The 26,138-nt window shown below is 34.9% G+C and overlaps 1 protein-coding gene across 5 annotated transcripts; it reads right to left on the bottom strand.

Annotated features, from left to right (window-relative positions):
* Positions 1 to 583: 583 nt before the first annotated feature.
* LOC103989368 (uncharacterized) lies at positions 584 to 18,441 on the bottom strand. Of its 5 annotated transcripts, XR_010497746.1 has the most exons (9): positions 18,283 to 18,440; positions 17,168 to 17,225; positions 15,168 to 15,359; positions 14,039 to 14,209; positions 12,815 to 13,027; positions 9,276 to 9,365; positions 8,402 to 8,521; positions 1,113 to 1,287; positions 584 to 896 (listed from the first exon to the last, which is right to left on the bottom strand). XR_010497746.1 is itself a non-coding variant. In XM_065156933.1 (8 exons), exons 1-8 carry the CDS (start codon positions 18,435 to 18,437, stop codon positions 1,243 to 1,245), a joined length of 1,044 nt encoding a protein of 347 aa, XP_065013005.1. In that variant the 5' UTR covers positions 18,438 to 18,440; the 3' UTR covers positions 949 to 1,242. The 5 variants fall into 5 exon arrangements, 4 of the variants coding, with proteins under 4 accessions (XP_065013005.1, XP_009406467.2, XP_065013006.1 ...); XM_065156933.1 differs by lacking the exon at positions 584 to 896 and having other exon boundaries at positions 949 to 1,287; XM_009408192.3 differs by lacking the exons at positions 584 to 896; positions 12,815 to 13,027 and having other exon boundaries at positions 949 to 1,287; positions 18,283 to 18,441.
* Between the last annotated feature and the right edge of the window lie 7,697 nt (positions 18,442 to 26,138).

The raw sequence follows: 26,138 nt of genomic DNA, 5'->3' as shown, positions 1-26,138 counted from the left end.
AAAAGTTTCTCCCTTGTAATGGCGCTGGATTAATAAATCGTTTTACTCGCTTGTCTGATGCCATCTTCTCGCTTGTTTTAGCTTTGGCCTGTCATTATATCCCACCCCAACCTTACACCGCAGGGAGAAATCTCTTTGGACGCTTCTGATAAGGACAGCTTTAGCGCACACACCCAATTCGTGGTGTGTATCGGCATCCCAATCCCATAGGTCGAAGGAATTTAACTCTCACTTTGTCTCGTGCCCTCAATATTCCTTGATTAGATTTCGAATCAAGGTTCTCAATTTCATCACATCACTCACTATGAGAAGTAATCCAATGAGAAGTACATACCAATCCAAGAAGATATCAATACATAGACCATCCTCTATCCTCTATCGGACAATGCCAATATTTTGATTGGTACCAAGGCATACCGATCGATACCGTCTCAAATTTTTATCGTTATCGAGACATACCGATTGGTACACCCTTACATGATATATGAAGATAATTTTAAGGTGTACCATCAATATGTCCTAATGTACCGACGATATATACCGATACATATCTGCTCTGTACATCGACCGATATTCAAAACCCTGGATCTAATGCACCCAAGTGACACCAAAAATTAAAAGAATAGAAAAGACAGCTTTCCAACTACAAGAGACTCGCGAATTAAGAGGGTAGCAATGCAATCAACGAATGGAATTCACAATTAGAATGCAAGCCATCTAAACCCACGATGCAGATCTAGGATCTAAGGAGGTTAATGATGTACGTCTCAGACACCCAAAGTGAGAGGAAAAAAATAGAATGACAGCCAAAAGAAGCAGCAGCTCGGTGCCCATTGTGGTAGGCTCAGTTCAGCTCCTGTGCATGATTAACTATGCATCCCAGTCGTTGACGACTCCTGCTCGATGGAATGCCAAGTTGAGAAGGTAACCACATTAGAACAGCCTATCTAAGTCAGTCCCTAACTGGATTATGCCACAAGAATTGCCCTCTCAAAATGGCAAGGGTGAGATTCAAAAAAAAAAAAAAAAATCATATACTGGTTTCATATAATTAGGTTCAAACTACCAACTCAAACACCATTGTGACCAATATCTTCAGTAGCTGACTTAACTGTGTTCACGCCAATTGTGTGATATAAGTTGCAGAAATGCCAACTGATGCTGGCATCTGGTGCATATGGATAGTCCAAGTGCTGCCCATCAAAAACTCCAGTAAAAGATCAACAAATTTGAGAGTCCACACTATTGTTTCGGCTTTTTCACAGAAGGTTCTGATGACTGCTCCACCTGCCATGGCTTTGTGTATCACAAAAGCTTGAAAACAGCATGCTACATATGTCCAGCATTCTAACTTGACTTTGCTTAATCACAAGTGGAACAAAAAAAAAAACACTCAAAGCACAAGGAAATTTTCATTTCAACCAGGAAGAAGGAACCAACTTGAAAATTGTAATGAAACAGAAATACAATAACATACACGTCTGTATTCGCCAGATTGCTACCATGCCTATGATTATATGGGGCTGACAAAATAAATGTTCACCAAAAGACGAAATTGCAATTATCAACATAATATTACCTTGATCGATTTAGCTATAAGATTAAATGAACCACAAGAGCTCTGATATCACTTAAGATCAATAAATCACACAAGAAGAGAGTAAACCAAGCAAAACTTCTCTTTCTTCTTTTTCCCCCATGATAATCTATTGTACGAGTTCTTGACACCAGAGATAATATAACATTGGTGGGGAATAAATATTGTGTCAACTTTTATTTATTGATAATGTCACTTTATTTCGTTGATCCTTTCGTTACACAAAATGGATACAAACCCAAGGTTTCAAGGTCATAGCAGGTTTAGCTCACAAAAATGCAATTACCATAACTACTTCAAGATACCCCTTAAATTGAATATGATCAATGGGACTTGCTTATGAGATTTGAAATATGTATTCTAATCAGCTTTTCGAAGGCTGCCCCATTCTCAACCCCGACCCACAAAACCAGTGATTTTATCACCCACATTCGGAAAAGTTCTGGTAGGTTCTTATCTTAGTAGTAGTCAGTGACCTTTTCTTCTTTACTCCACATAGCTTTTCATCTCCTTGATAACTGGAAGTTCTCCAAAATATGAAAGGCCAGAGCAAAATTATGCATCAAAATTCAGGAGTCAAATATTCAGTTTCGTTAAGCCTGGACTAAGGCTTTTTTCATTTTAGGGACTTTGTGTTAACATTATTTTGGGTCTTATTATTTGTTCACTTGAAAAAAAATGATAATTTAGGAACTTTGTCTTTAGGAAATTTTAGATGAATTGGATGGGAGAACAAAAAAAGAAGTCTTCACTTATCAAATCTTACTATTATTTGAGTTGTTAAATTAAAACAATACCTTCGGATGGCTTAAACTTGTGCGATCATGACACCGACATGAGGGTTGTTGGATAAAAGAAACCATGTCGTTTTAGGCCTTGTGGCCAGACATCTTTCTTCTAGGCTACATTGTTTGTTCACAGAAACAAATGTTAAGATGAGCTTTAGGAAACTTTAGATATGTTTAAGCTGAGGTATGATAAAATAGTCTAATCCAATGTTAGTGGTAGTTGAAATGTTATTATCTATAAACAAAGGCTTAGATTGAAAATTGTACGATCCATTGAAGTCATCAGGCTCTCGAGCCCTCGAGCTCTCAACTAGGCACCCAAACAAGGCGTGGTGAGGCCCAACTGCTTGGAAACTGATCCAGGCAGGCACCTTCAATTAGGCGTGGCCCAAGCACACTTGGGCCCAAGCACTGAGCAGGCCAAGCTCCTGCCTGATTTAAATCAAACCTAGGTCGAGATTAATCCATTTATGTTCACTGATTCTGATTCGATTAAACCAGATCAATGACTTCACACCCCCCTCGCATGCGCACAAGAAACCCATGGAAACCTAATTGTAGTGTCTTCCTCTGCATTGGCGAACGACGACCGCATCGTCTTCCTCTGCATTAGTGAACAACTATGGCGTCTTCTTCTCTTTCAGCAAAGGTAGACGTCTTCCCCGACCTCTTTTCTTCCCCTTGCCACACACGTCTTCCCCCTTCTCTGCAACCCTCTCCTTCTCGTTGCAACCACAAGCCAGTGTCTTCCCCAATAGCCTCCTTGTCCTTGATAGCTCTTTGCCCTATTCCCTGCCCCCGGACCCTAACAGCCCCCCCTCTCTCGTTCCTCCTCCCTCTCCCCTCCCAACCAACACAACCCACAACCACCCACCCCCTCCCCATACCCTAACAAACTCCTCTCCATCATCCTCCTCCTCCTCCTATGTTATTTTTTTATTAACAGAGCTTGTGAATGTTATATAAAGGATTGAATTTGTCATTGCTACTTCCAAGTGTTTTGGATTGTCACACTTTAGGATCTTGAATCATGGCTCCAGTAGGAAATACTTCAAATGAATCATTAATAAGAAACTAAAAAAAAATCTTGGATGAAGGTTACAATTATTTAAAGGACCCAAAGGATCCTAAGGTATGCTTTGGGATAAGGCAACAACAGGTGGCATATTTCATGCAAAACAACATCAAGTTGAAATTTTCAAAAATGCATATGCATGCAAAGCGTGTCCTATAAAGGTCAAACTAACGATGGAGGCATACATGAATGAGAAAAAGAACCAAAAGATTGAATTAGGTAGATACTTACCTGAAGATGATGATGTATAGAAACTTAGAGATGAAATTCAAGAAGAAGATGATCGTATGGAAGAGGTAAATGCTAATGGTAAGAGAGCATCAAATATAAGAGGAAAGGAAGTTATTACTAAGAAGTCAAAATTTCCATAAAAGAAAGGACCAACGGATTTGTATATGTTTCAAGAACCAGATAAATCAATGCAAAGTAAAAAAAGAGCAAGATTAAGACAAACAAATATAAATGATGCTTGTGATGAGAAAGCAAGAGCTAAAATAGATCAATACATTGCTAGCTTCTTTTATCGAGTAGGTATTCCCTTTAATGCAGCCTATTTAAGCAACTTTATGCACATAATTGAAGTTATTGGAAGATAAAGTCCTAAGCTGAAGCCTCCAAGTTACCATGGGAGAGAGTTTTATATTTGATAAATGAGTTAGATTACACAAATAGCTTGACAAAGAATCATAGGGATGCGTGAGCAAAATATGGTTATTCTATTATGTCAAATACATGGACCAATGGAAGACAAAGAAGTATAATTAATTTTTTGATCAATTGTTCATTTAAAATAATGTTAAGTCAATTGATAGATCATCTTTTATGAAATTTAGAGAAAAAATATTTGAATTACTTGACAAGTTTGTAAAAAAAATTAAAGAACAAAATGTGGTTAAGAAGATAATAGACAATCGAAGCAACTATGTTTTAACTGGTATGATTTTTCTTTAAATATTTTAATTATATTATTTTTATGTTTTCAAACACTTATTAATTATATTTATCTTTTTTAAGCAAATTAGGTGAAATAATTAATGTTAATGATACAAAGAGAAATAAAGGAAGACCTAAACATGCTTAATAAAAAATATAAATAAATATTTAAATATTCTGAACTTAACTAAACATGACTTTTTACATATCTCAATGGTGACAAAATATCTATGTAGCCAACCCCAAATAGTTGAGACTTATGGCTTTGTTGTTGTTGTACCTTTTTCGATAAATTGCTCCAAAGCTGCACTTGTATTAGATTCCATGTGCGACACATTGTATTAATATAATATTAGAAGATATTCTTAAGATTGCAAACATCAAGAAGACTTTAGAAAAGAAAATCTTTATTTTTGGGTTTATATATAATCATAGTGAGACTTTGATCATGATAAGAGAATGTACAAGCAATAGGGAATTGATGAGGTGCAGTATCACGTGATTTGCCACTTCATTCATGACATTGTAAAGTATACACTAACAAAAACACAACCTTATAAATATGTTTTAACTCGGAAAAATAGGTAAAGTGAATGGGCAAAAAAGACGAAAGTCAAGAGGGCAAGCGATATTATCTTGATGCCATCATTTTGGTATCATATGATCTATGCATTAAAAGTAATGGGCCCTTGTTCAAAATCTTCGGCTCACAAATAATGAGAAAAGCTGCCAATGGGATATAATTATGAGGCTATTAATAGAGCCAAGAAAACAATTCACAAAACTTGATGAAAATGAAAAAAGTGTAACAAAAATCTTTACAATCACAGATAAAAGATGGGGATGTCAGCTTTATCATTCATTACATGTAGTAGGGCACTATTTAAACTTCATCATCTATATCAACAGTTTTGGATCATATCAGCACATTGCAAGATTAGTTGTCAACATTAAAGTTCAATACAAGATAACAAATTAATTATCTTTATATAAGAATGATGAGTGTCATTTTTTAAATTCTTATGGCAATTCGATCAAGGGCTATTAAGTCTCCAAGTATTATAATTTCATATAATTAACATCATGTGAATTTTTAAAGCATTGTTATTGTTAATAGTTAAGTTTAAATTTACAACTGAGTGATGAGACCAATTTGGAAATTCTACACTGAACTTACAATAATTAGCTATCAAAATTTTGAGTTTGACTTGTCGTGCCAAGAGTCGTAAGAGATATTAGAGTTTCTTTGAGAATGTAAGTATATAAGAATATTTTAGTTTCAAGTAATTTATTTTTTTTAATACTACTTGCACCTAAATGGACCTTAATCAATATAATATAACAGATTCATACAAAGGAAAAAAAATGATTAGAGCATCAATGACTACAAGATTTTATCTACAAAATATATTCAAGCTCTAAAGGCTTGTTATAATTTGTGAGAAACAATTGGTCTAATTTCGATCTAATTTTGTTAAACGAGACTAATGATTCAAACGAATGGTTGGTGGGAGCAATGGGTGCTTACTTCGAAAATGCTGAAGATGAGTTTATCTTTGATGATAATAATTTGATATGGGCAAATGTAACAAGAACTTCATATGGAGCTTTAGGTGTTAGAGAAATGAAAACATACACAAGACAACTTATGAGTATAAAGATTAATGCAAAAGCCTGAAGTCCATTACCTATAATTGCAGTGATTTGAAAAGGCACTCGAGCGCTCGCCTAAGCGCTCAGGTGAGGCGAGGCCCGAGCGCCTCATTTAAGGAACAAGCAGCGCGCTTCAATGAGGTGCCGCTTGGGCGCTCACCCAAGCCCAAGCGTCGAGCACTTCAGGCGAGCACCCGGTTGATATAAGGTAACTAAACCGCTTAAATTTGCGTTAGTTGATTTGATTGAATCAACTAATGCACGCAGTTATATCAGCGCACGACCACGACTCCCAACCCTACGCATGCTTCTCTCTCTGTTTCCACTACTGATGATTTCTCCCTCTGCATTCGCCACCGACGATTTCTCCCTCTACCTCCACCGCCGACGATTTCTCCCACTACCTTCAAGTCTTCCTGTATCGCCAACTGAGTCTCCTCAGCTTCCGCTATTGTCCACTGCCGCTATCCACTGCCTGCTATTGTCCGCAACACGGCTCCATTGCTGCTACCGTTGTCCGCTGCCTTCCTGCTGTTTGCGACTACATTGCCGTTGTTGTTGTCTGTTGCCTCCTGCTGTCCACGACTCCGCTGTCGCTGTTGTTGTCTGCTGCCTCCTACTATCCGCGACTCTACAGCTTCTATTGTTGTCTGCTACCTACAACTCAGCTTCTCACCACAACTTCTCGTCGCCTTCTTTGGTCACTACTCTTCCCTATTGTTGTTAACAGTAAATATACTAGTAACAGTTAATTATTAATTACTGTTCAAAATAATCTTTATTTATTAGATTAATAATATACTATTTAGATTTTAACACTACTAATCTTTGTTTTTAATTTAATATCATATTTTTATTTAAATAATTATATTTTAATTATATTATATATTTTAATATTTTTATATTTTAAAGCATCTCGTTTTGCTTGAGCGAGCGCCTTGTTTTGCTTAGGCGAGCACCTAACGCCTCAGGCATTTTGGGACCTTAGCGCATAGCGCTTTTTAAATCATTGTATAATTGTTGAAGAGGAAAAAACTTATAATGATGAAGATGAATAAAAGGAATATAAATCAACTAAAGAGGAGGATTATGACAAGATTGAGAATAATTAAATGGGTTTTGATGATCATTTAAGCTAATCTTGTCTGTTTTTATCATTTTTGTTATTATATTTGCACAATATAATTTGGTACTTTAAATGAATACAATTTGATGTTATTTTTATTTTAGTGATTATATTTATCAATTATTTATATTTTTAAAAATTTAATATTCGTGAGCACCTCGTTTCATTCGGAGTATTAAAATTTTAATATGGTCAAGTGCCTTGTTTTAATATTAAAATATTAATATTTATGAGTGCCTTGTTTAGTTTGGGCATATTAAAATAATATGCCTGAGCACCTAAAGCCTCGGGCATTGGGCATCTTTACACCTTTTACCGCCTAGCGCCTTTGACTACACTGGTATAATCATGACAATGACATGATGAGTTATTGGAGGGAAATAACCATGTTTGTTTAGGCTTTATGACCACACATCCACTTTCTTTTCTGTAATGAGTAATTTCTTCCGACACATGCATAAGTTCTTTGTAGAACGGTTCACTTAACCACTCTATTTTGACTCTGATTTTATAAATTTAGTTACCTTTTAGTGATTTGTTGTTTTACTATCTTAGAGCATGATTGATGCTATAACATTCCTCAATCATCTTTCATTTTTTAACTTGACTTTTCCTTTTCTTAGATTCAATTCTCAATCTTTTTTTATTGTTAACTTATAGATTCCTTTCTTCTTCTTAGATAATTGGTTGGTGATATAGAAATACATAAGATATTATCTAGTGGTAAATTATTACATTTGTAAAGAAACCAAACCAACAAAGTATTAGAAAGATAAAAAAAAAAATCCTATATCATTATGACGTATAACTTGGAGCATATGAATCACGATATTCTCCACATGACAAAAAGTTCTAGGTATTATAATGTCAATCATTTTTTAGTGTAAGGTTGTAAATGTATATTGACGCCTTAAATATGTTAAATCTAGATGAAATATTGCCAACATGTCCAAGTTAACACACACACACAGAGATGGCAAGAATTCCAGGTCATAACCTAATTTGATCACCATCAACCTCTCATTACAATTAACACTATAGTTCCCAAAAGTTTCCTCAAATTTTTTTTTACACTTAGTTTTATAAGCTTGATTTTACATGTGCTGCTAACAGAGGTAGTATTGTATATCATAAAGTATTTCCAGCATAACCAGATAATACAAAATCAACATGGAACTAAAGAAACACAACATATTGTAAATTCAGCAGAAATGAGTTAACAGTCTTACAGAGCTTGATAGCTGTTCACTGATGTAGGTCATTGTCCTCAACATGGCTTCCAATGTGTCTTTGGAAAGCTGAAATTTAACTTCTAATTCTCCAGAAGTAGAATTTGTATAATCTTGCAGCTGAATACATATGCAACTAGATGTCATAAATTGAATAGAAAAAAATGACTATGTGCCCTGATCCATACAATTAATTAGCAAAAGCTAGCAGGCAGTCAGATTTAATACATATAAAGCAGGTAATTGACCAAAAGATCACAGAAATTTATAGGAATAACAAACAGAACTGAGCCTAAATTTGTGCACTAAAAACTGCTGCTGTGCATTTTAGCAATACATGGATGGAACTTACAAGGAGCCTAGAAAATACCAAACAGAGAAATTTTTGCCAGATATTGTTGTAATCAGGATCAAAGCCATTGTTTCGTTGGGAGATTACAGCTTGTCATTATTGTTGTTGTTGTCCACTGCGGTTGTTGTCGAAGCCATTACTTGATAATTCTCCTTATCATAATTCTTATTTAGTTCCAAACAATTATTATAATGTAAAGAGCAAAATGTCTGACAAAATAATTACAGAAAGCTAAATGTAATGCAAGCATGTAGCTGTGGATTTTATGTTCTTATGGAAATTTAGTAGATCAAAACAGCCACGGAAACAGTTAATGTATTTGCACCTAAACTGTTTAAAGAAAACAAGCTTTTTTTTTTCAAATTACTAAGAAAATGCAACTCCACAAATCTTCACTTAAATTATTCCTAGCATTATGGAGCCAAGTACTAGATTGTAACCAGAAGAGAACTTCAATATATACTGTTAGATTATTATCAATTATGCATATACACTTCATGCACAAAAAATCTGGGTCAGTACCTTTAAAGTGATGACAGCTACTCGGTTTGCAGGTGCCGAGTTACGGTTCTGCATGATCCATGTCATTGACTTCAGTCGAGGAAGAGTTTCCTGCATATTATTATAAACATGTAAGTTATAGCACTGATGATAGCAACATTTGATTGTAAGAGGCAAATTAAAGCTATTAGGAGGTCTTACATACTATAATATGTAGTGCTTTTACAAGAACTAACAAATGAAAAATATTCATGAACAATGAAATTACTTTTTTCCAATAATATGAATGAATGTAAAACTGATGCAAGGTGATGTTCACAATCAACACAATTTTTCAGATAATCCAAATTCATTCTCAATCTCAGGTAAGTGCATTGTCTGATTGTATTGAAGAAAACAACTCTGCTATGATGCAAAATCTAGGTGATATAATGCACTCATCTTCAATTGTTAGATTGTTGTCGACATTGCCAAAAAGCTTTACACTAGCCACTATGTGATCCGCCAAGGGGAAGCCATGGGTGGCCAGGCCATGGGCCCAGCCACCCTCCAGCTCTATGGATCGCATTCTAGGCTTGGGCAGTGAAGGAAGGACTTCGTGACACCATATTAGCAACCCTAATGCCTCCATGAACTATAATTGCAGATTATGTGGAAGTTTAACTAGCTTGGCCAACGTTTGATGGGTCAATGGACAAACACCCTAATTTACTTAATCAGCCTAGAAGACGGGCAACATATACTAGAAGGAAGGAATTAGGGTTAGACCTCCTTTAGAGTCTCACTAGGAGAAGAACATTGATCGTTCCAACTAGGGATTGGTTAGCCATTGGATGGTGACATCGAAACCGAAGGGGGTCAACAATCCATTGGTGTCCCGACAATAACGTCAATCAAGGTTGATGGCCAACAACTTCTGAGGATACTCCTGCTCTAACAAAAATCATATAAGGCTTCACGTCTTGGTCGTAACCGAGGATTGAAATATCGTATCGTACTGAAGTTTTGACATTCTCTCGGTACGGTACTGTATATATATATATATATATATATATATATATATATATATATATATATATATTTATAAGTTTTTTTAAAAAAAGTGCGACGTCGCCTCTCTTCTCCCCAAGGGGGGCGACGTCACAAAAAAACATGGCGACGTCACCTTTATATATATATATATATATATATATATATATATATATATATATAATACTATCCGATAGTGAGCAGTCCGTGTACCGGTTTACTATCGGACTGGTACGTATCGCCCGGTACCATTCAAAACTGCATACCTTGGTCGTAACAATGACTATAGCCCCTTGGGCACAAGTCTTGACTAATTTCTGATAAACAAATTCTCAATAGTTCCTCTACCTTCTCTCTTCACCTTTTTTATTTCCTTTAATATACTTCTTTTCTATTTGGTCACTTCTGGAGGATGTCTCCTTCCTTCAAAGAAGAAATAGATCGATGATAGCAGACTAACTTAATTTGGTATTTAGTTAAGACTGAATATCTATATTGCCTTCAAGATGTTGAAATTCTCCTCAACCAATTTGCAAGTGCAAGAAAAAGAACTCCAGGATTATATGATGGGCATCATGTTACAAATCCAACAAAAAATTGTCACACTTCGAGTCTTCGACAATTTGGATGCACAATTTCGACAACTTAAAGCACGGATTAATTGAGTTAAAGATGAGAGGAAGAATCTACGGTAACATTGACATCTTCATCGGATTTCTCAGAAGAGAGATCGAAAGAGGCACAATTTACTCAAATTCTGTCGAAGCCCTCTCAACCTCACCCCCGAGAAAAGACTATAGAGTTATCAACACAAAATAACAAGTGAAGGAGGTGCTTTCACCAAATAGCTAGTAGGGTCCAAATACAGACAAAGAGCACGCACAATAGTCTAATGAAACAACTCTAGCACTACCACATCAAGTGGCTCAATTGCTGCCCCAGGACACAACCAACAACAACCCGGCCTATTGGCCTATTACCATGGACATCAGGCCATAGGATGACCAGCAAGGTGGTGGAGGTAAAGGACGATATCTACTCAAATATTCTCCAGAGGATGATATCGCTTTTGAATGGCTCCTTGAACCTCTCAACTTAAGGACAACCTTATTAACTCTAAAATGCTCTTCAAAGATATCCCCTTATATTTGCCTGAAAAAGCTATAATGGTGACAACAATCCTTCACAAATTTCTCAATCATCTATGTGGTTTATGGAAGGCACAATCCGCTGCACATGTAGTCAACCTTCTTAAATTTAGTGGCAAAGACCCCACCACTTGAATTTGAAATAGTTATTTTATTATGTTCAATATGTAGATAAATTAACTTCTTCGCACCTTAAAAACAATCCTCATACTGGTACAAATGATATCTGCATAGCATAAGACAACAGCTTGGACTATGTTTAAGATGGATTGCTTATGCGCTTTTGTCATACAAGAATGATAAACCACATGACATAAATCAGCCTTCTTACACAATGGACAACTATATGAAATATGAAGCAGCATTCGTAAAAAAAGGTAACGTGCTTTTACAAAGTCCTTGCTTAGAGCCTTCAAAATCTAAGAAAATGAAAAGGCTATTAACCTAACGCCATTAAAGGGAGATGTGCAGAGTTAAGGTAGAGAGAAGCACAATCTACGCAAAAACACATCAACAAGCCATAACTAGTTACATCGGCAATTAACAATTATTCACCTTGAGGAATCTAGAGACAAGGTGAAACCAAGGAGGAAATTGTTAAAATGAAAATTTTCTATGATTCAAGGCACTCATCCTCACATGTTAAATGTTATTGACATGGACAAAAAGGGTCTACATCAGTTATGTTGTGGCCAATCAAGCTATGGGCCCATTTGCCTTTATGTTAGGGAACATGATGGGCCTAGACCAACGAAAGTAGGGTTCATGATGCCACATCAATGATTTCATCAAGCATATATGCCCTGATGGACTCTTATTCTAGTTTATGCAAAAGTTTGACTACTTTGGTCAATGTTTAATGGATAGTGTGACTAGTTCTTAGAATTCGAGTTGATGCAATCCAGCTTAAGGATCTTCTGAATTTGGTCCTAATTCCATCCAAAATCCAAATTTGTTCATGTCTCTTGATTAGCCTAAAGGAAAAACATATGCTAGAACAAAAGAAAAGTTTTGACTGTTCCTTATAATAAAATCCTCCATTGTTCCTTTTTGTCTTCTCTCATCTCTCTCTCTCTTGAATCTATGTCTTATAGCTCTCCCTATTATGATAATAAAATTCTTTCCACTCTCTCTCTTAGGGGCTACCTAGATCCCTCAGAGAAAAGAAGGTGATCAATAAGAGGTGACTATCCTAACAAGAGTATATATAAACTATAATGAAACTAATACGCAACAAACAAAATGGAATCACTAAACAGAAAAAAGTACCGTAAGTTCATATCATAAAGAAAATTGAAGTAACGAATCTTAAAAGCGTAAGAGTTATTATGCTTCCAAATGTTGAATAACTGAATTCCAATTCCATACAGTTAAATCTAGTACCATATTTCTGGAAGAGCTAGTATCTTGATGAACAACCATAGTAGCCAACGGTGGAGGATGTGAATCAACCCTGATTTGATTGGATGTTCGAAAATTGTCATTATTAATAAAAGTTACGTCTTGCCTTGGCCAAAGCGATGGCAATTTCTCTGAAGCTGGGGAAGATGCACGACCAAGAGTTGCATTGAATTTGGCCTGACCTGACACCCTTGCCTGTTGCCAAAGGGTATAGGAAAATACAATAAATCATTTAATGGTTATAACATAAAAACTGAATATGTTAGCCAATTACGGGTGGAAAGTGAAAAAGAGATGCACATCAGCCACGTATGTCGTTGGAAAAATGATAAAAGCAAGATATGCAATTTCAAATAATACCGCCCGGTACGGGCGGTACATACCGATCCGTCAGCTTACCGGTACACGGACCGTCCCTTACCGGATGGAACGAAATATATATATATATATATATATATATATACAAATGAGACGACGTCGCCCCGCGTGGGAGAAGGAAAAGGCGACGATGCCGAGGCGATGCGACGTCGCCTTTTATAAATAAATAAATATATATATATATAAATAATCTTTTATATATATATATATATATATATATATATATATATATATATATATAAACGAGGAGACATCTCCTCGGTGACGTCGCCCCGCCTGAGATAAGAGAGAGTATATATATATAAATATATATATATATATACCGAATGGTATACTGCTCGGTATACAGTTTCGTACCGTACCGAGCAAACGTCGAAACTCCAGTACGGTACGAAATTGCATACCTTGGATAAAAATATGATCATATATGATGATTTGCAATTTTACTGAAAGAAGTCTTTCACAAAATTATTCTTGGAACTACTGCATAGCATTTGGAACAACAAAAAGTGAAAAAAAAAAAAAAAAAAAAAAAAGGCCAAAGAAGCTAGGTGCTTCTTGCTAATTTCCATTTTGTGGTTAGGTCTCCAAATTATCACTTCTGCAGCACTCGTCAAAGTTTACAAATAAAAATCCCATCTTTTCAAAGGTGACAAATAAATCCCACCATAAAACTCAAGGCTTCAAAAATCTCCTGAACTTAAGAAAAGAATCACTAAGCAAATTTCAGCTGTTAGTATGCACATTTTTACACAATATTGATATCCACTTTGATCAGACTGCCAGATGTCGTTACTACAAATTAACTTTTAATTCACATGCATATACCTGGTCACTTGACAATTCTTCATTCCACTGATTGTGATACTTCTGAAATAAAAGCACGAGACTGCTCTGAAGTTCAATAGAAAGGTCATGAGGAAACAATTTTTTGATGTCATCTCCTGTTAGTTTCTCATGTACACACTTTCTAACAAGCAACCGAAGGCAAGCCAAAATCTAGCATCGAAATACAAGGTCGGTAGTTAGAATGGACAAAAAACAAAAGTACAAGTAAATAAAAAGTTAGGCACTAGAGTATTGTACAAACTAGCAATAAAGATAACATAATAGAATAAATATTAAACAATTAGGAAAATAAAGCATAAATTTTAAACAAGATTTGTCATAACAATGAGAGAAACGTTTGTTAGGAATTGTCCTCCTCATATGGACCATTTATTTAAAAGAGATAATAACCTCCAAACTAGATAAATAAGAGAACTAAACTAAGCTAGATAAGTGTATAAAATTAATAAGAATACTAGTTAATATCATAGTTTGCAACATCAGGATTGGTATTGGGATCGGCTTTTTCTACCCTTATTTTAATTCAAAGAAATTTTCAACATATTTCACTTTAATTATAGTTATGAGAATCAATCGTACCCTTTTAGTCCTGTGGTTTCTGAACCAACAGCATATTGCTCAGATTATAGGAGAAATAAACTTCTCCCAAAAATCAAATTACCCCCCCGACTCAACAACAGCAACCTGATTTTTCATAGCAATAAAATAATGGCTGACCTGATTGCCTCCTGTGACCACCAAAATCAGAAATGAGAAGAGATGTATCAAGAGAACTAGACATTCTCCATAAATTAAATGGCCCTAAACCCACACCATGAGGGTACAACACTATACCCTCTAAGGTATAAGCTTATCAAGTGTTATGCCCGCAAAGATTACTTCATTATTCCTAGCAAACGTGTGCTCCAGTTCTTCACGGTTAAACTAGCAAATTCTCGTTGTGTTCACTCCGCTACCAGTCACCTTTATACACACGTTGGAGATATTTAAAAAGGAAACTTTTTTGCAACAGGAATGCAGCAACAAGCAAGGGTAGCATAAGAATGGACGAAGACCCTAGATTTTGCAGCAAGAAAGAAGCAATCGAGGTTGGGCAAAGGTGACTCACTGGGTCGAGGTCCTGGGCTGCGGGGAGGATGAGAAGGGACCGGATCCGAGACTTCTCGAGGGAATCGAGGCCGGTCCTTCGGTTCTTCCACAGGGTTTCGAGGACATCGGCAAGGGTTTCCCCGGAGGTCGCTGGGCGTAGTTTGAGTAGGTGGAGCAATACAGGGCCGTCTTCCATTCGCACTCCTCCCAACTGATACCATACGGGAGGAAGAGGTCCCCCAGCAACCCGATAAAAATGAAAAGAAACTAGTCATAGAATAAAGCTAAGTGAAGAGGAATATTAATCTCACCATAATCTTCATCTGTTGGCATCTTATATTTGACAAAAGTTCAAACAAAATCATCAGTGATCTGGAACCAATTATTAATGTAATATTGTTTCCTAGTGATTATTAATCACAAGCCTCAAATAAGATCAGTTTGGACTAATCTGATACATTTAAGCATGGATATTAAATATATCATTAGCTGTAGTAAAATTTTAGAAGAATGTAGAACAAAGGAATCAAGAAGAAGATGATAAACATTTCAGATAGAAAAAGCTATTAAAGAAATAGAATTCTAGAAGAGAATAAGATCAACAGAATCAAGAATAAAAAGAAGGATTACGACAGAAAAAGAAAGGTGAAATAGGGCACTGCCACTCACAGAAATTATATTATTTTTCTTAGTGGATCTTTTTCTCCTACTCTTTGGTTAGACTTTTTTAGTAATGGCAATTCTATGAAGTAAAAGTTCCCCAAAATGAAAAACCCAGAATAAAGCTTCCTGTACTTCCAATGAAAAAAATCAATTATTAAAATATAAACCTATCGTCATGTAAGTTGTATATGTAATGGAGCTCCAAACCAACAAAATGACCTGGAAAACAGTGATGAGAATCTAAAGATAATCATAACACAAAGTTATGAAGGATATTATTGATTATCATAAACATAAATTTGCTCAATCTAAAGAGTCATTTGACAAATTCCTTTATCACTATATTCAATTAAGCCTAGGCTATGTGGCAAGAGTTTAGAGCCAAAGTTGGCAATTATTCAAAAAATTGATAACTCAAAGCTAAACTTATGAGAAACAGGTTATCACAAGAAGGAAAAAAAATTTTGATAAGGCAACAAAAAAATGAAACAAAGAAAGAAAGAGAAAAGAGATGACACATGAAGAACAAAAATAAATAAATAAAATAATAATAAAAAACCTCATGAGAACACACAATATAGTACGGGTTGAAGGAAGAGCAAGGGAGACACCCATTTCTATCAAAAAATCATCCAAAAGACAAGAATCATCCAACAGCTCAGCCTAAACCTTGCATTTTTTATGTACGTGCATCAATTGTACACTGTGTGCGCCCTGATGCAATCTCCTTCTTTTGTGAGTATATTGCTTTCGATGCAAATAAATTTTAATGCTAAAACACAAAAAACCCTGATTTAGTTTTGCAGCTTTAAGTTTGATTGACCAACTGAAAAGGCAGAGAAAAAAGATAAATTTAACTGAATAGAAATAATCTCAAAGTAGGATTATGACATACAACAGATTTTATATGAAGTTGGCACCACAAAGAAGCTACTCCCATAGTTAAAGAGATAACTGGTGCAAAGATTTGTTGATCGTTGCTACACAAGATTAAGATAGAAGATTCCACATTTTAACTATTAACAAGTAAATACTGGCAGAAGTAGGAAGCCTGGTTTATGACATAGCTTCGTACCCACTTTCTTGAAGAAAATCTTAGGAAATAGAAGAGCTAATTCTGAGCATTCAACAATATAACTTTTCCACCTATCACACTCCAATTTTCCAACCTATCCATTCTACTACCACTCCTCTACATACAAGTGTTAATGCAAACAGAAAGAAACATTACAAACTGGTTGAAGTTAGAAACATAGCCTATATAAATATTCACATAAAGTAAACAACAACTGTCGACTGATAGTAAATAGAAACATAGTATCTATAAATCTAGCAACTTCAGGAATGATGAATTACCTTTTCGTCCTCGTAAACCACCTTGGAAGGAATTTCCTTGTGTATAATTTTATCGAAGCTGTATTAAAATGACAAGTTTAATTATTAAAATTAGCTACTTGATCAAGATGCTTTTGTAACAAAAAAAGACATACAAGTGTTGCTCTGTTAATTGCATGACATGTCCTAAATCTGAAAATTATTTCTTGTTCTTGATGCTTAGGTATCAGTGTGGTCTCCAAGAAATTGTTACAATACAGTGGCACATTTCAAGAAGCACATACATATATTAAGAAAACAGTGATGCATTTATAATTGAAAAAATATTTTAAGAATATAGAAAAAAGAAAGGAATACACAATTTAATAGAGAGGAAACAATGCTTAAAGTCTCAAGCAATAGCTTGATTGTTCAAGAGACCATGGTGGGGCAATAATCTCAAAAAGTAGTTAGTGTGAAAAGAAAATGCATAAAGCTTAGCATAAGTATGTACTAGCGAGAACTTTAGAAGATAAAAGATGGGAGAAAAATAAAACTACTTTTGGCAATGGAGTCAACTAAATGGTCCTTGTTTATATACGTAGGTTGGAACTATAACTCGGTTGATCCCTAAGTAAGAGGGGAAGATTTTTTTTATCCTCTGGAATCATCTAGTGTTAATGGATAGGAGTTCAATTTAAATAGCATTTGTACTCAATGTTAGGGAATCCAATTTCATCATGTAAACTGTTGTGCTCATGCAAACTAGCGTATCTTCCAATAACCGATTTGGACTTGAGACAACAATGAGGAAATACAGGCAAAATAAGCAGTTCCCTAAGAAAATAAAACCAACGTAACAGGATAAGAAAACGAAAATAAGAAAGTCGATGCACCATATAATCTCTTGAAAGCCTCGATCGGCATCAAAATGACCACCTCGCCCCAATCAATTCCACTCTAGGTTAGTAAAGGTACATCATTAAAGCACTAAATGCGATCAAAAACCCCAAAACTAAGAAGTGCGATCATATATCGTCCACAAAATCAAGTCTCTTTAGGCATCCGCTGATAGTTCACACAACCAAACATGATACCGAAAGCGATCCGAACTGCAAGAAGAAGAATCGAGAAGGATGAGGAGACAGATGCCTCACATGGTGGGCGCGTCGGATGGGGTTGCGGCGAGCGCAGCATCCGTCTCGGAAGAAGCCATTCGAGAAGGTGGAGGAGGGGAGTGCAAGTGAGAGCTTAAAACCCTAATCCTGCTACTGGTCTTATCGTTGGATGCTTCTCGGTTAGTCGCCCTCATTCATTTTTCCCTATTTCCTATTTCTGTCCCTGTGCCAGTGAGTCAACAAGCTCTTTGTGGTACGCAAGAATGCAGTAGTCGCTTTCTTAGCAAAGGTCAGTTCCGTCATTCAAGTTTATTTAGAGTTTTTTTTTAAGACAACTCTCACCTTTAAAAATTAATAAAATAATATTTTACTTGTAATAATATTTTTTTTCTCATCTTACCCACATCCTCTACCATCATTTTTTATTTTTTACTTATTAAAATAATATTTTTTTCTCATCTTATTATACTCTCTTTTTTTCATCTTATTATAATATTTTTTATTTTATTTTCTCCTAACGTACCTCCTCATGGCTATCGTCAATTATCATTTATCCAACTTATGTCTATTGTTTATTATAGCCCTTCAGCTCATGCTCCAATCTTGTTTATCATTCCCTCGATATTAAAGAAGAGATTTATATTTATTTATAAAAAAATAGTTTTAAAATATTATTTTTTTTTAAATGATAGTTGTAAATAATAAATAAGGATTTTGGTTATAAACTCACTTCTATGTGGTTACATTAGAATCAAACCAAGAATATTAAAACTAATAGAAATATTAAGATTAATAAAAACTTTGGAATAATAAATATTGACAATATTAAAATTAATAATAATATTAAGACTAGTAGAAACTTTGAGCAATCTTAAACACTAAGGAGGACTAAAAGATTATAATGAGTAATTTACTAAAAAAATAAAGGTTTTTACCAAATAATATCCCTATATTTAGTTTTTACCAGGGGCACTTTTTTTTTAGCTTTGATTAAAAATATCCTTAATGAAATTATAAAAATATAATGATATGAAGATGACTATTCAACTAATCTTAACTATCTAATTTTGATTTAATTTTATCCTAACTATCTAGTCTTTACTCCTTTCATGTTCCTCCTCCACCTTCTGCTTACCCTTTATCTAGTAATGACGTTATACTCGAGTTATATTCATTCACAAAATATATCAATTTCTATATAAAATTATCATAATCTTATCATATTAATTTCTATATAATATTACCCTAAATTACCTAGAAAATTTTGTCCTAATTTCTATATGAAACTTGAGTTATCTTGAAAGTTATACTTATTCACAGAATATATTAAAAATATTAATTTTTATGTAAAATTATCCTAAATTCATCATAAAACTAATCATAAAATTTTATATTTTTTATATTTTATGTTGACTTAGTTGTGCTCGAAATTGAACTAACTTAAACTTTATTACTTAACCTATTTTAAGATTAATACTTTTTTATTTCTAGATAATTTTAAGATAATTAATTATCAAAATTTGAGAATTCTATTAGAACATCATTCTAACAAAAATTATACTTATGTTTTTATTTTATGATAAATTTATATAAACATTAATATATTTTTAATAGGTTCTACGAATAAATTGTAACCCGAGTATAATTTGAATGTAATAGTATTTTTCTAGACTAAACTATGAGAATGAGGAGGTAGAGAAGGAGGGGAGGAAGGGAGCAGTGGAAGAGTAGTAGAAGGTGAAGGAAAAGGAGGAGGATAAAACTAAAGGAGAGGAAAAAGGAGATAACAATGGAGATAGAGTGGGAGGAGGAGGACGGGAATAAGGGGGAGGTGGAGCAGGAGATTGAGTGAGAGGAGGAGGTGATAGGGTGGGAGAAAGAGGAGGCGGTGGAGTAGGAGGAGGATAAGATAGAGGTGGTTCATGGGTTAATAGAAGAGATCTGACTCGACACGATTTGATCTGAAAAGATCTGACTTAGATCAAGACATTTCCATTATACTGAACTGATCCATGGATCAATTTGGCTTGAAATAACATAATTCAAGGGCATTATCAAGATTTTTAATAGGAAAGATATCCCCAAGTAAAAATTAAATACAGGGCACCATCTAGTAAAATCCCATCACTAGAATTTCTTTCAATAAATTATCTAAAAATATTATAAAGTAATATTGATCATTAAGTATCAAAATTTTTAAAAATCCAGCATATAGAGATAACCTCAAGAAAATTCATCAGTAATCCATAAATTTATTTATTTTAGCATGGTATTTATTTAAGAGAAGAAAAACTATATTTTCTTAACTATATAATACAATTAATGTTCTGCTCACCATAGTATAAAAGAGTTTTAAACTATTGAGGCCAACATGAGAAGTTAATAAAAACTAGAATATGTTAACTGTATATGAGAAATCTGTAATTTGTTAAAATAATACAAAAAAAAAATTCAGATAGAGATAATAAAAAGACCAAAGGTTAATTCCTCCACATAACCACCGACAGACACTGTAGACCGACGCGACATCGTACGCCTCCAGAAGATGCATGTCACGTTAAGCTTCAATGGTACAACTGTGTGGCCTGACCACCCCAAGAGCTGGGGGCGGTGCCGTCTGCTGTTAGGGCAGTAGCGTCTGATGCCGCTCAAACACCCCTGAAGATGTTATCTCGTCAGATAGGTTGTTCCACCCCCAGAGTTAACGACCATGCCAGATCAGGGCCCGACCAATTCCTGCATGCAGGTATAAATACCCCCGACGTGATCCAGAAAAAGGAGAGAGAGGAAAAAAGGGAATAAAAATCAATTTAACTTGCTCGTCGAAGGGACCAAAGTCGGGACACACCCGACGAAGGCCTTTTTGTAGAGAGGTGGTCGTCATCAAGCCGCAAGCGCCTTCACCCCGAAGTCGTCTCCATAATATATAGTCGAATCTGGTTTAATTTATGGACCATATGAGCTAGAAAACTAGGTTTAATTTATGGACCATATGAGCTAGAAAACTACAGCACAAATTCATAACGAATTAATGGCTATTGTAAAAGTAATCTATGTTGCTCAACAAGATAAAATCTAGAAATTAAAAGTTGAGGCTAATGCTACGGAATTTGTTAAAATTTAACACTTCGATCTTTCGAGAGGAGTCCACACAAGATTATAGCCGCATTTCTTTTCTTTTTCACTCTTAATACTTGTGTATGTTAACCAAGGATGAGAGGGGTTTATAGGCTTCAAGTTAATTCAAACTTGGAGTCTAAAAATGTCTCATCTTGGGTTTCCCGTGTCCTGGTGGTACCACCGCATTGGGCGGTACCACCTCTTGTGCTGGGCGGTACCACCACCTGCAACACTGACTCTGGGCGGTATCATTGCTTGACAATCTCTCGGAGACTATGTCTGGGCGGTACCACCGCCTGACATAGTCTTGAAAATTGTGCCACGACAGTTTCACCTGTTTGGTCACTATTTGGGCCTTCCACTTGGCCCAACACAGCCCAAACCATGGGTCACTGAATGGGTCTTTCTATTGGCCCAAAATAGCTCTATTTTGGGCCCAATTGGCCCTTAATTGAGTTAGCTTAATTACATTCTAAACCGACTCAATTAGACTTTAAACTGACTCGATTAAGACAATCGATTACAAGTGAATCCTTGTTGTCTAATATGTCATTGGTTCTACCGGCGCTTTGTCTGATCCTTTGGCGTATTGTCCTCTCCTTCGGTGTATTGCCCAATCGACATGTTATCTTCTCACAACATCCGATCTTCTTGGCGTAATGTTCGATCTTCTTGGCCCGATGCCCAAATTCACGGCCTGAAGCCTTATGCCGACACGTCGACCGATCCTTCAGCTCGACGTCCAATCTTCTGATATGTTTGCTCCGACCCAACGTCTGATTCCTCCTACTTTAATCAATTTATCTTTTCTGACCGAAGTTAGCCCTGCGTTACTCAAAACGCTCATTAGATCACAAACATTATTAATTGGTTTCATCATCAAAATATGAGATTCAACAGAATCGCAATAACCTATTTTCTTTAATTGTCATTAGGTCAACTCAAACTCTACACTAACCCTAATACTAATTCAACGAACTATGAATTTTCCCTTTAATCACAATAGTCATGACTAAGACTTTCGTTGGCTTGACTTAGCAAGTCTAGGCACTTACCAGATGGTACTTATGAGAGGAGGGAGAAGATCGAAGAATGTCATTGTTTTAGCCTGGACTTTAAGATTAAACTATGAAGCAAGAAAATTTAGGATTGAAGTCTAAATTTATCATAAATCTAGAATGACATCATGTACCTTTTAATACTATTATTAAATTTGATATCTCGGACATCGTGAAACCTTATAAGATTTAAATATGAAATTAAGACCTTGTGGGACCATTATAATTGATGTAACTAAAGAACGATTGATAAAAAAATCTCAAGAAGGCCTTATGATTATATAAATGAGAGTAGAGAGTATGATGAATGATAATATAAGATAGTTCTGCCATCATGGTACTCCCAAGATTAGGATTCTCTTTTTTTTACCAATTACTTTGATCACAATCCAATTAAACCACTAATAAATCATACCCTATGTTATTGGGCCACATGATCTAACATTCTTTTATTAGGCCCGTTGAGTAATTAAGATATAAAATAAAAGGCTAAAAATCATAATAAGAAACTATATTTCTTTTTAAAAATAAATTTATCCAATTAGATTATTAAAATTTAAAAAGTATTTTATGTGTACAAAAAATTTACCTTATGTCCAATAGATATAATAATACTATATTAAGCCTAACTAATAATTTGAGATATAATGGTTGTGTTATTCATGTCATACATTCTCCGTTGTTCTACAACAATATTAGCCTTTTCTAATATATTATATAGTGAACCAATAATTTTATCATAGCAAAATAATTTAATTATCATATTCAACAATACTATGTCCAAACTTCAATTATATACATCTTATTTTTCTTTTATTAATACATCATATTGACCAAAATAAGGTAATTTAGTTATGTTAATCTAATTTAGCATCTAGATTTTGGCCATGAGAATTGAGCAGCAAAGAGTTAGTCAACTCGAATCAAGCCTAACACCCAACTTGGTCAAAGTCCAATAAGCTAGTCAATGTTGAGCTTGACAAAATTAGGTAAAAAATAGGCATTTGGTCCAAAATTAGATTTGATTGACAAAAATAGGGTCCCATTGTGTTTAATATATGTCAAAATATAAATTGAGTAGTCAAAATTCAGTTTGGGTAAAAATATCCATTAGTCCTTATGATTATTACTATCAAATGACCTAAGAATTTTCCCAATGCTCGGGAATTAGGTTCGCATGCTAGTTCTAGCATGACTAAGGCTTTCATTTGTCTAACTTAATAGATCTAATCTTTCACTGGATGATGTTGTCTATCATTCCTATTCCTCTTAGAGTTGGACCAACATATTAGTACTCAAAACTTTTCATTGTTATAGCCAACTACAATTCCCAAAACACCTCGATATTGACCAAAATTGAACTCGGAGAGGACCAAAATTGAACCTCGATTTTTGCATAATTTTAGAATCTGAATGCAACATATTTAGCCACCATTACATAGTCAGCTAGCATATGAGCTGAATCGCTGTGCTCACTGTCTATGTTAGACGTTAACTATGTTGGCCTCCTTGACCAACCATAGTCTATAAGCTGAGTCATTGTCCAATTTCTATTTTGTATATTTCTAATGATTTATCATTTGTAAAACTAATTTCTATCATTGTTAAGTAACTATTCAAATTTTTAAAATTTAAATTAAAAAATCCTTATTATCATGAGATGAGACCCTATGTTTTAATTTTGTTGCCACATGGCATATTTAGAATATTTTCAAAACCCTTTTTGTGATAAAATTATGTTGAGAAAACTTCTCAATTCAGAAAATGGATAATATCTCATCATAAATGACAAGCCAAATCACCTATTTTCGATATCAAAGATAAACACAAACACAACAGCATTGATGATAAACCTTAATTCTGCAACACAGATTATTATTGGGTAGGTTAAAAATGTTGCATTAGCAAACTTATTACAAATGCTTTTTGGAATCATCATGCAGTAATGCAGCAGCAAACTGTGCCTCGATTACTGCCAGTTGGATCAGGAACACAAAGGACTGCCGTCGGGGAGTGGCCGGCAGCTTCGCATGGCTTCGCGCAATCTGCTTTAGTCTTGCATGGCCCAAGAATATCGCAATCACCATCTTCATGCAAGGAGTAATCTACAAATCCCCGTCATATCGGACTTATTAGAATAAAACCATCGAAGAAGAAAACACGGTAGCCACTTAGACATATGTAAAATGTTAGAACTAATACAATTACGTACTGGTAGACTGAGCAGTCATAATGAGGCAACCAAGAAGGAGAGCAAGCATCATTGTGGAGTAGCGAGATGCCATTGTTTCTAATGTGGATTCTTTTTTGTGCATGTAAAAAGAGGGATAGTGGCCTTTAAATAGAGGAGAATATAATAGGTTTAGAGAACATATCATTCGAGAATTCGCTGATGTAGAGCAAATTCAAAAGTGGATTTGGTAGAAGGAAAAGGGAGCATATTAGTTCAAAACTAGTCTTTTCTTATTTTTATATTTGAAAGTAAAATTATTGTTTAATTGCTTACCAATTAAGTGGGAACATAACTGATGTTGAGATTCGGCTCCCCTTGGTAGTGATATCCTGATATCTCATAGTAAAGTTAGATAATTAATGAGCCAAAGTATTTGTGTCTCTAATTATCTAACTATACGATGAAAATTAGTTACATAAGGACAACATCCAATTCCAAGTAGAACACAATAAATATTCTTTGAAGCCTCAAACATTTAGATAATATTTCTTAAAATATTCAGATCGGAGACGATTGGCTACAAAGAATAAATTTTTCGTTGTTGTACTATACTTTCTTCTCACTCCTCGTACCACCACTTTGGGACTTTCTTAGGTGTTTGAGGGATTTTTTTGAGAAGCACTCTTATCCAAGGTCGTTGCTATTGGAGGGAAGCAAAAACTAGATAGTCTCAAAAGTTAAACTCTACATCCACAACTTAAAAAGATTCAACCGATTAATTAATCTCACATTGTGCTAAGGTTCATTTTTTTGATCAAACCACTCTATTCTTAACTTGGAATACTTTATTGACACTTGAGATAATATTTTTTTACTCTAGAAGGGCTTGTTTGAAAACTTGGGGGGTGACATCACATGCGTAGTGGAAGAATATTAAAAAATAAAATCTCTAATTTTCAAAAGATGTGTTTGACATCGTGCAAAGATTAGAGCATAAAAATCATGAAACATAAAATTATGTATATAAAAAATTTGTGTTACCAAGTGAGATCGTATATCCCTAAATCACTATAGATTTATAGGAGAGGGTGAAAGATGTTAAGCGCTCATCTCTCAAGTAGTGATCCACAGAGCAAGGCTACAACGATGCTAATCAAAACTCCAAGCCTACTATATGAGGAGGAAAAGGGGAGGAGAATTGGAGAGGTAACCTAAAAAGGCTCTAACCTATGAACCATTGGTTCCCTCCTATTTAAAGAGGTCCCCTATCAACTTAACCCTAATGGATCGTGCCCTACTGAATATTGGATCTCCACTCAACTACTCAAGCCTCTTAGATTAGTGCATCTCTATCCAATAGTCTCTCATTTAATCTTATTTGATCTTATCCATAAGATAAAATAATTCAAGGGCTTATTGGATATTCAATAAGATAGGGGCTCTGATAGGTATCTCATATCCAATTCTCTACTCGTCCCAATGCCTACTATATGTATGTGACCCTCGAAACCCAATATTAAGCTGGCCATGAGTCATACTAATCA

The sequence above is a fragment of the Musa acuminata genome, chromosome BXJ3-6 (genome assembly GCF_036884655.1).
Source record: "Musa acuminata AAA Group cultivar baxijiao chromosome BXJ3-6, Cavendish_Baxijiao_AAA, whole genome shotgun sequence".
Classification (NCBI taxonomy): domain Eukaryota; kingdom Viridiplantae; phylum Streptophyta; class Magnoliopsida; order Zingiberales; family Musaceae; genus Musa; species Musa acuminata.
The sequence above is the reverse complement of the archived record's forward strand: the minus strand, read 5'-3'. Positions and strand labels throughout refer to the sequence as shown.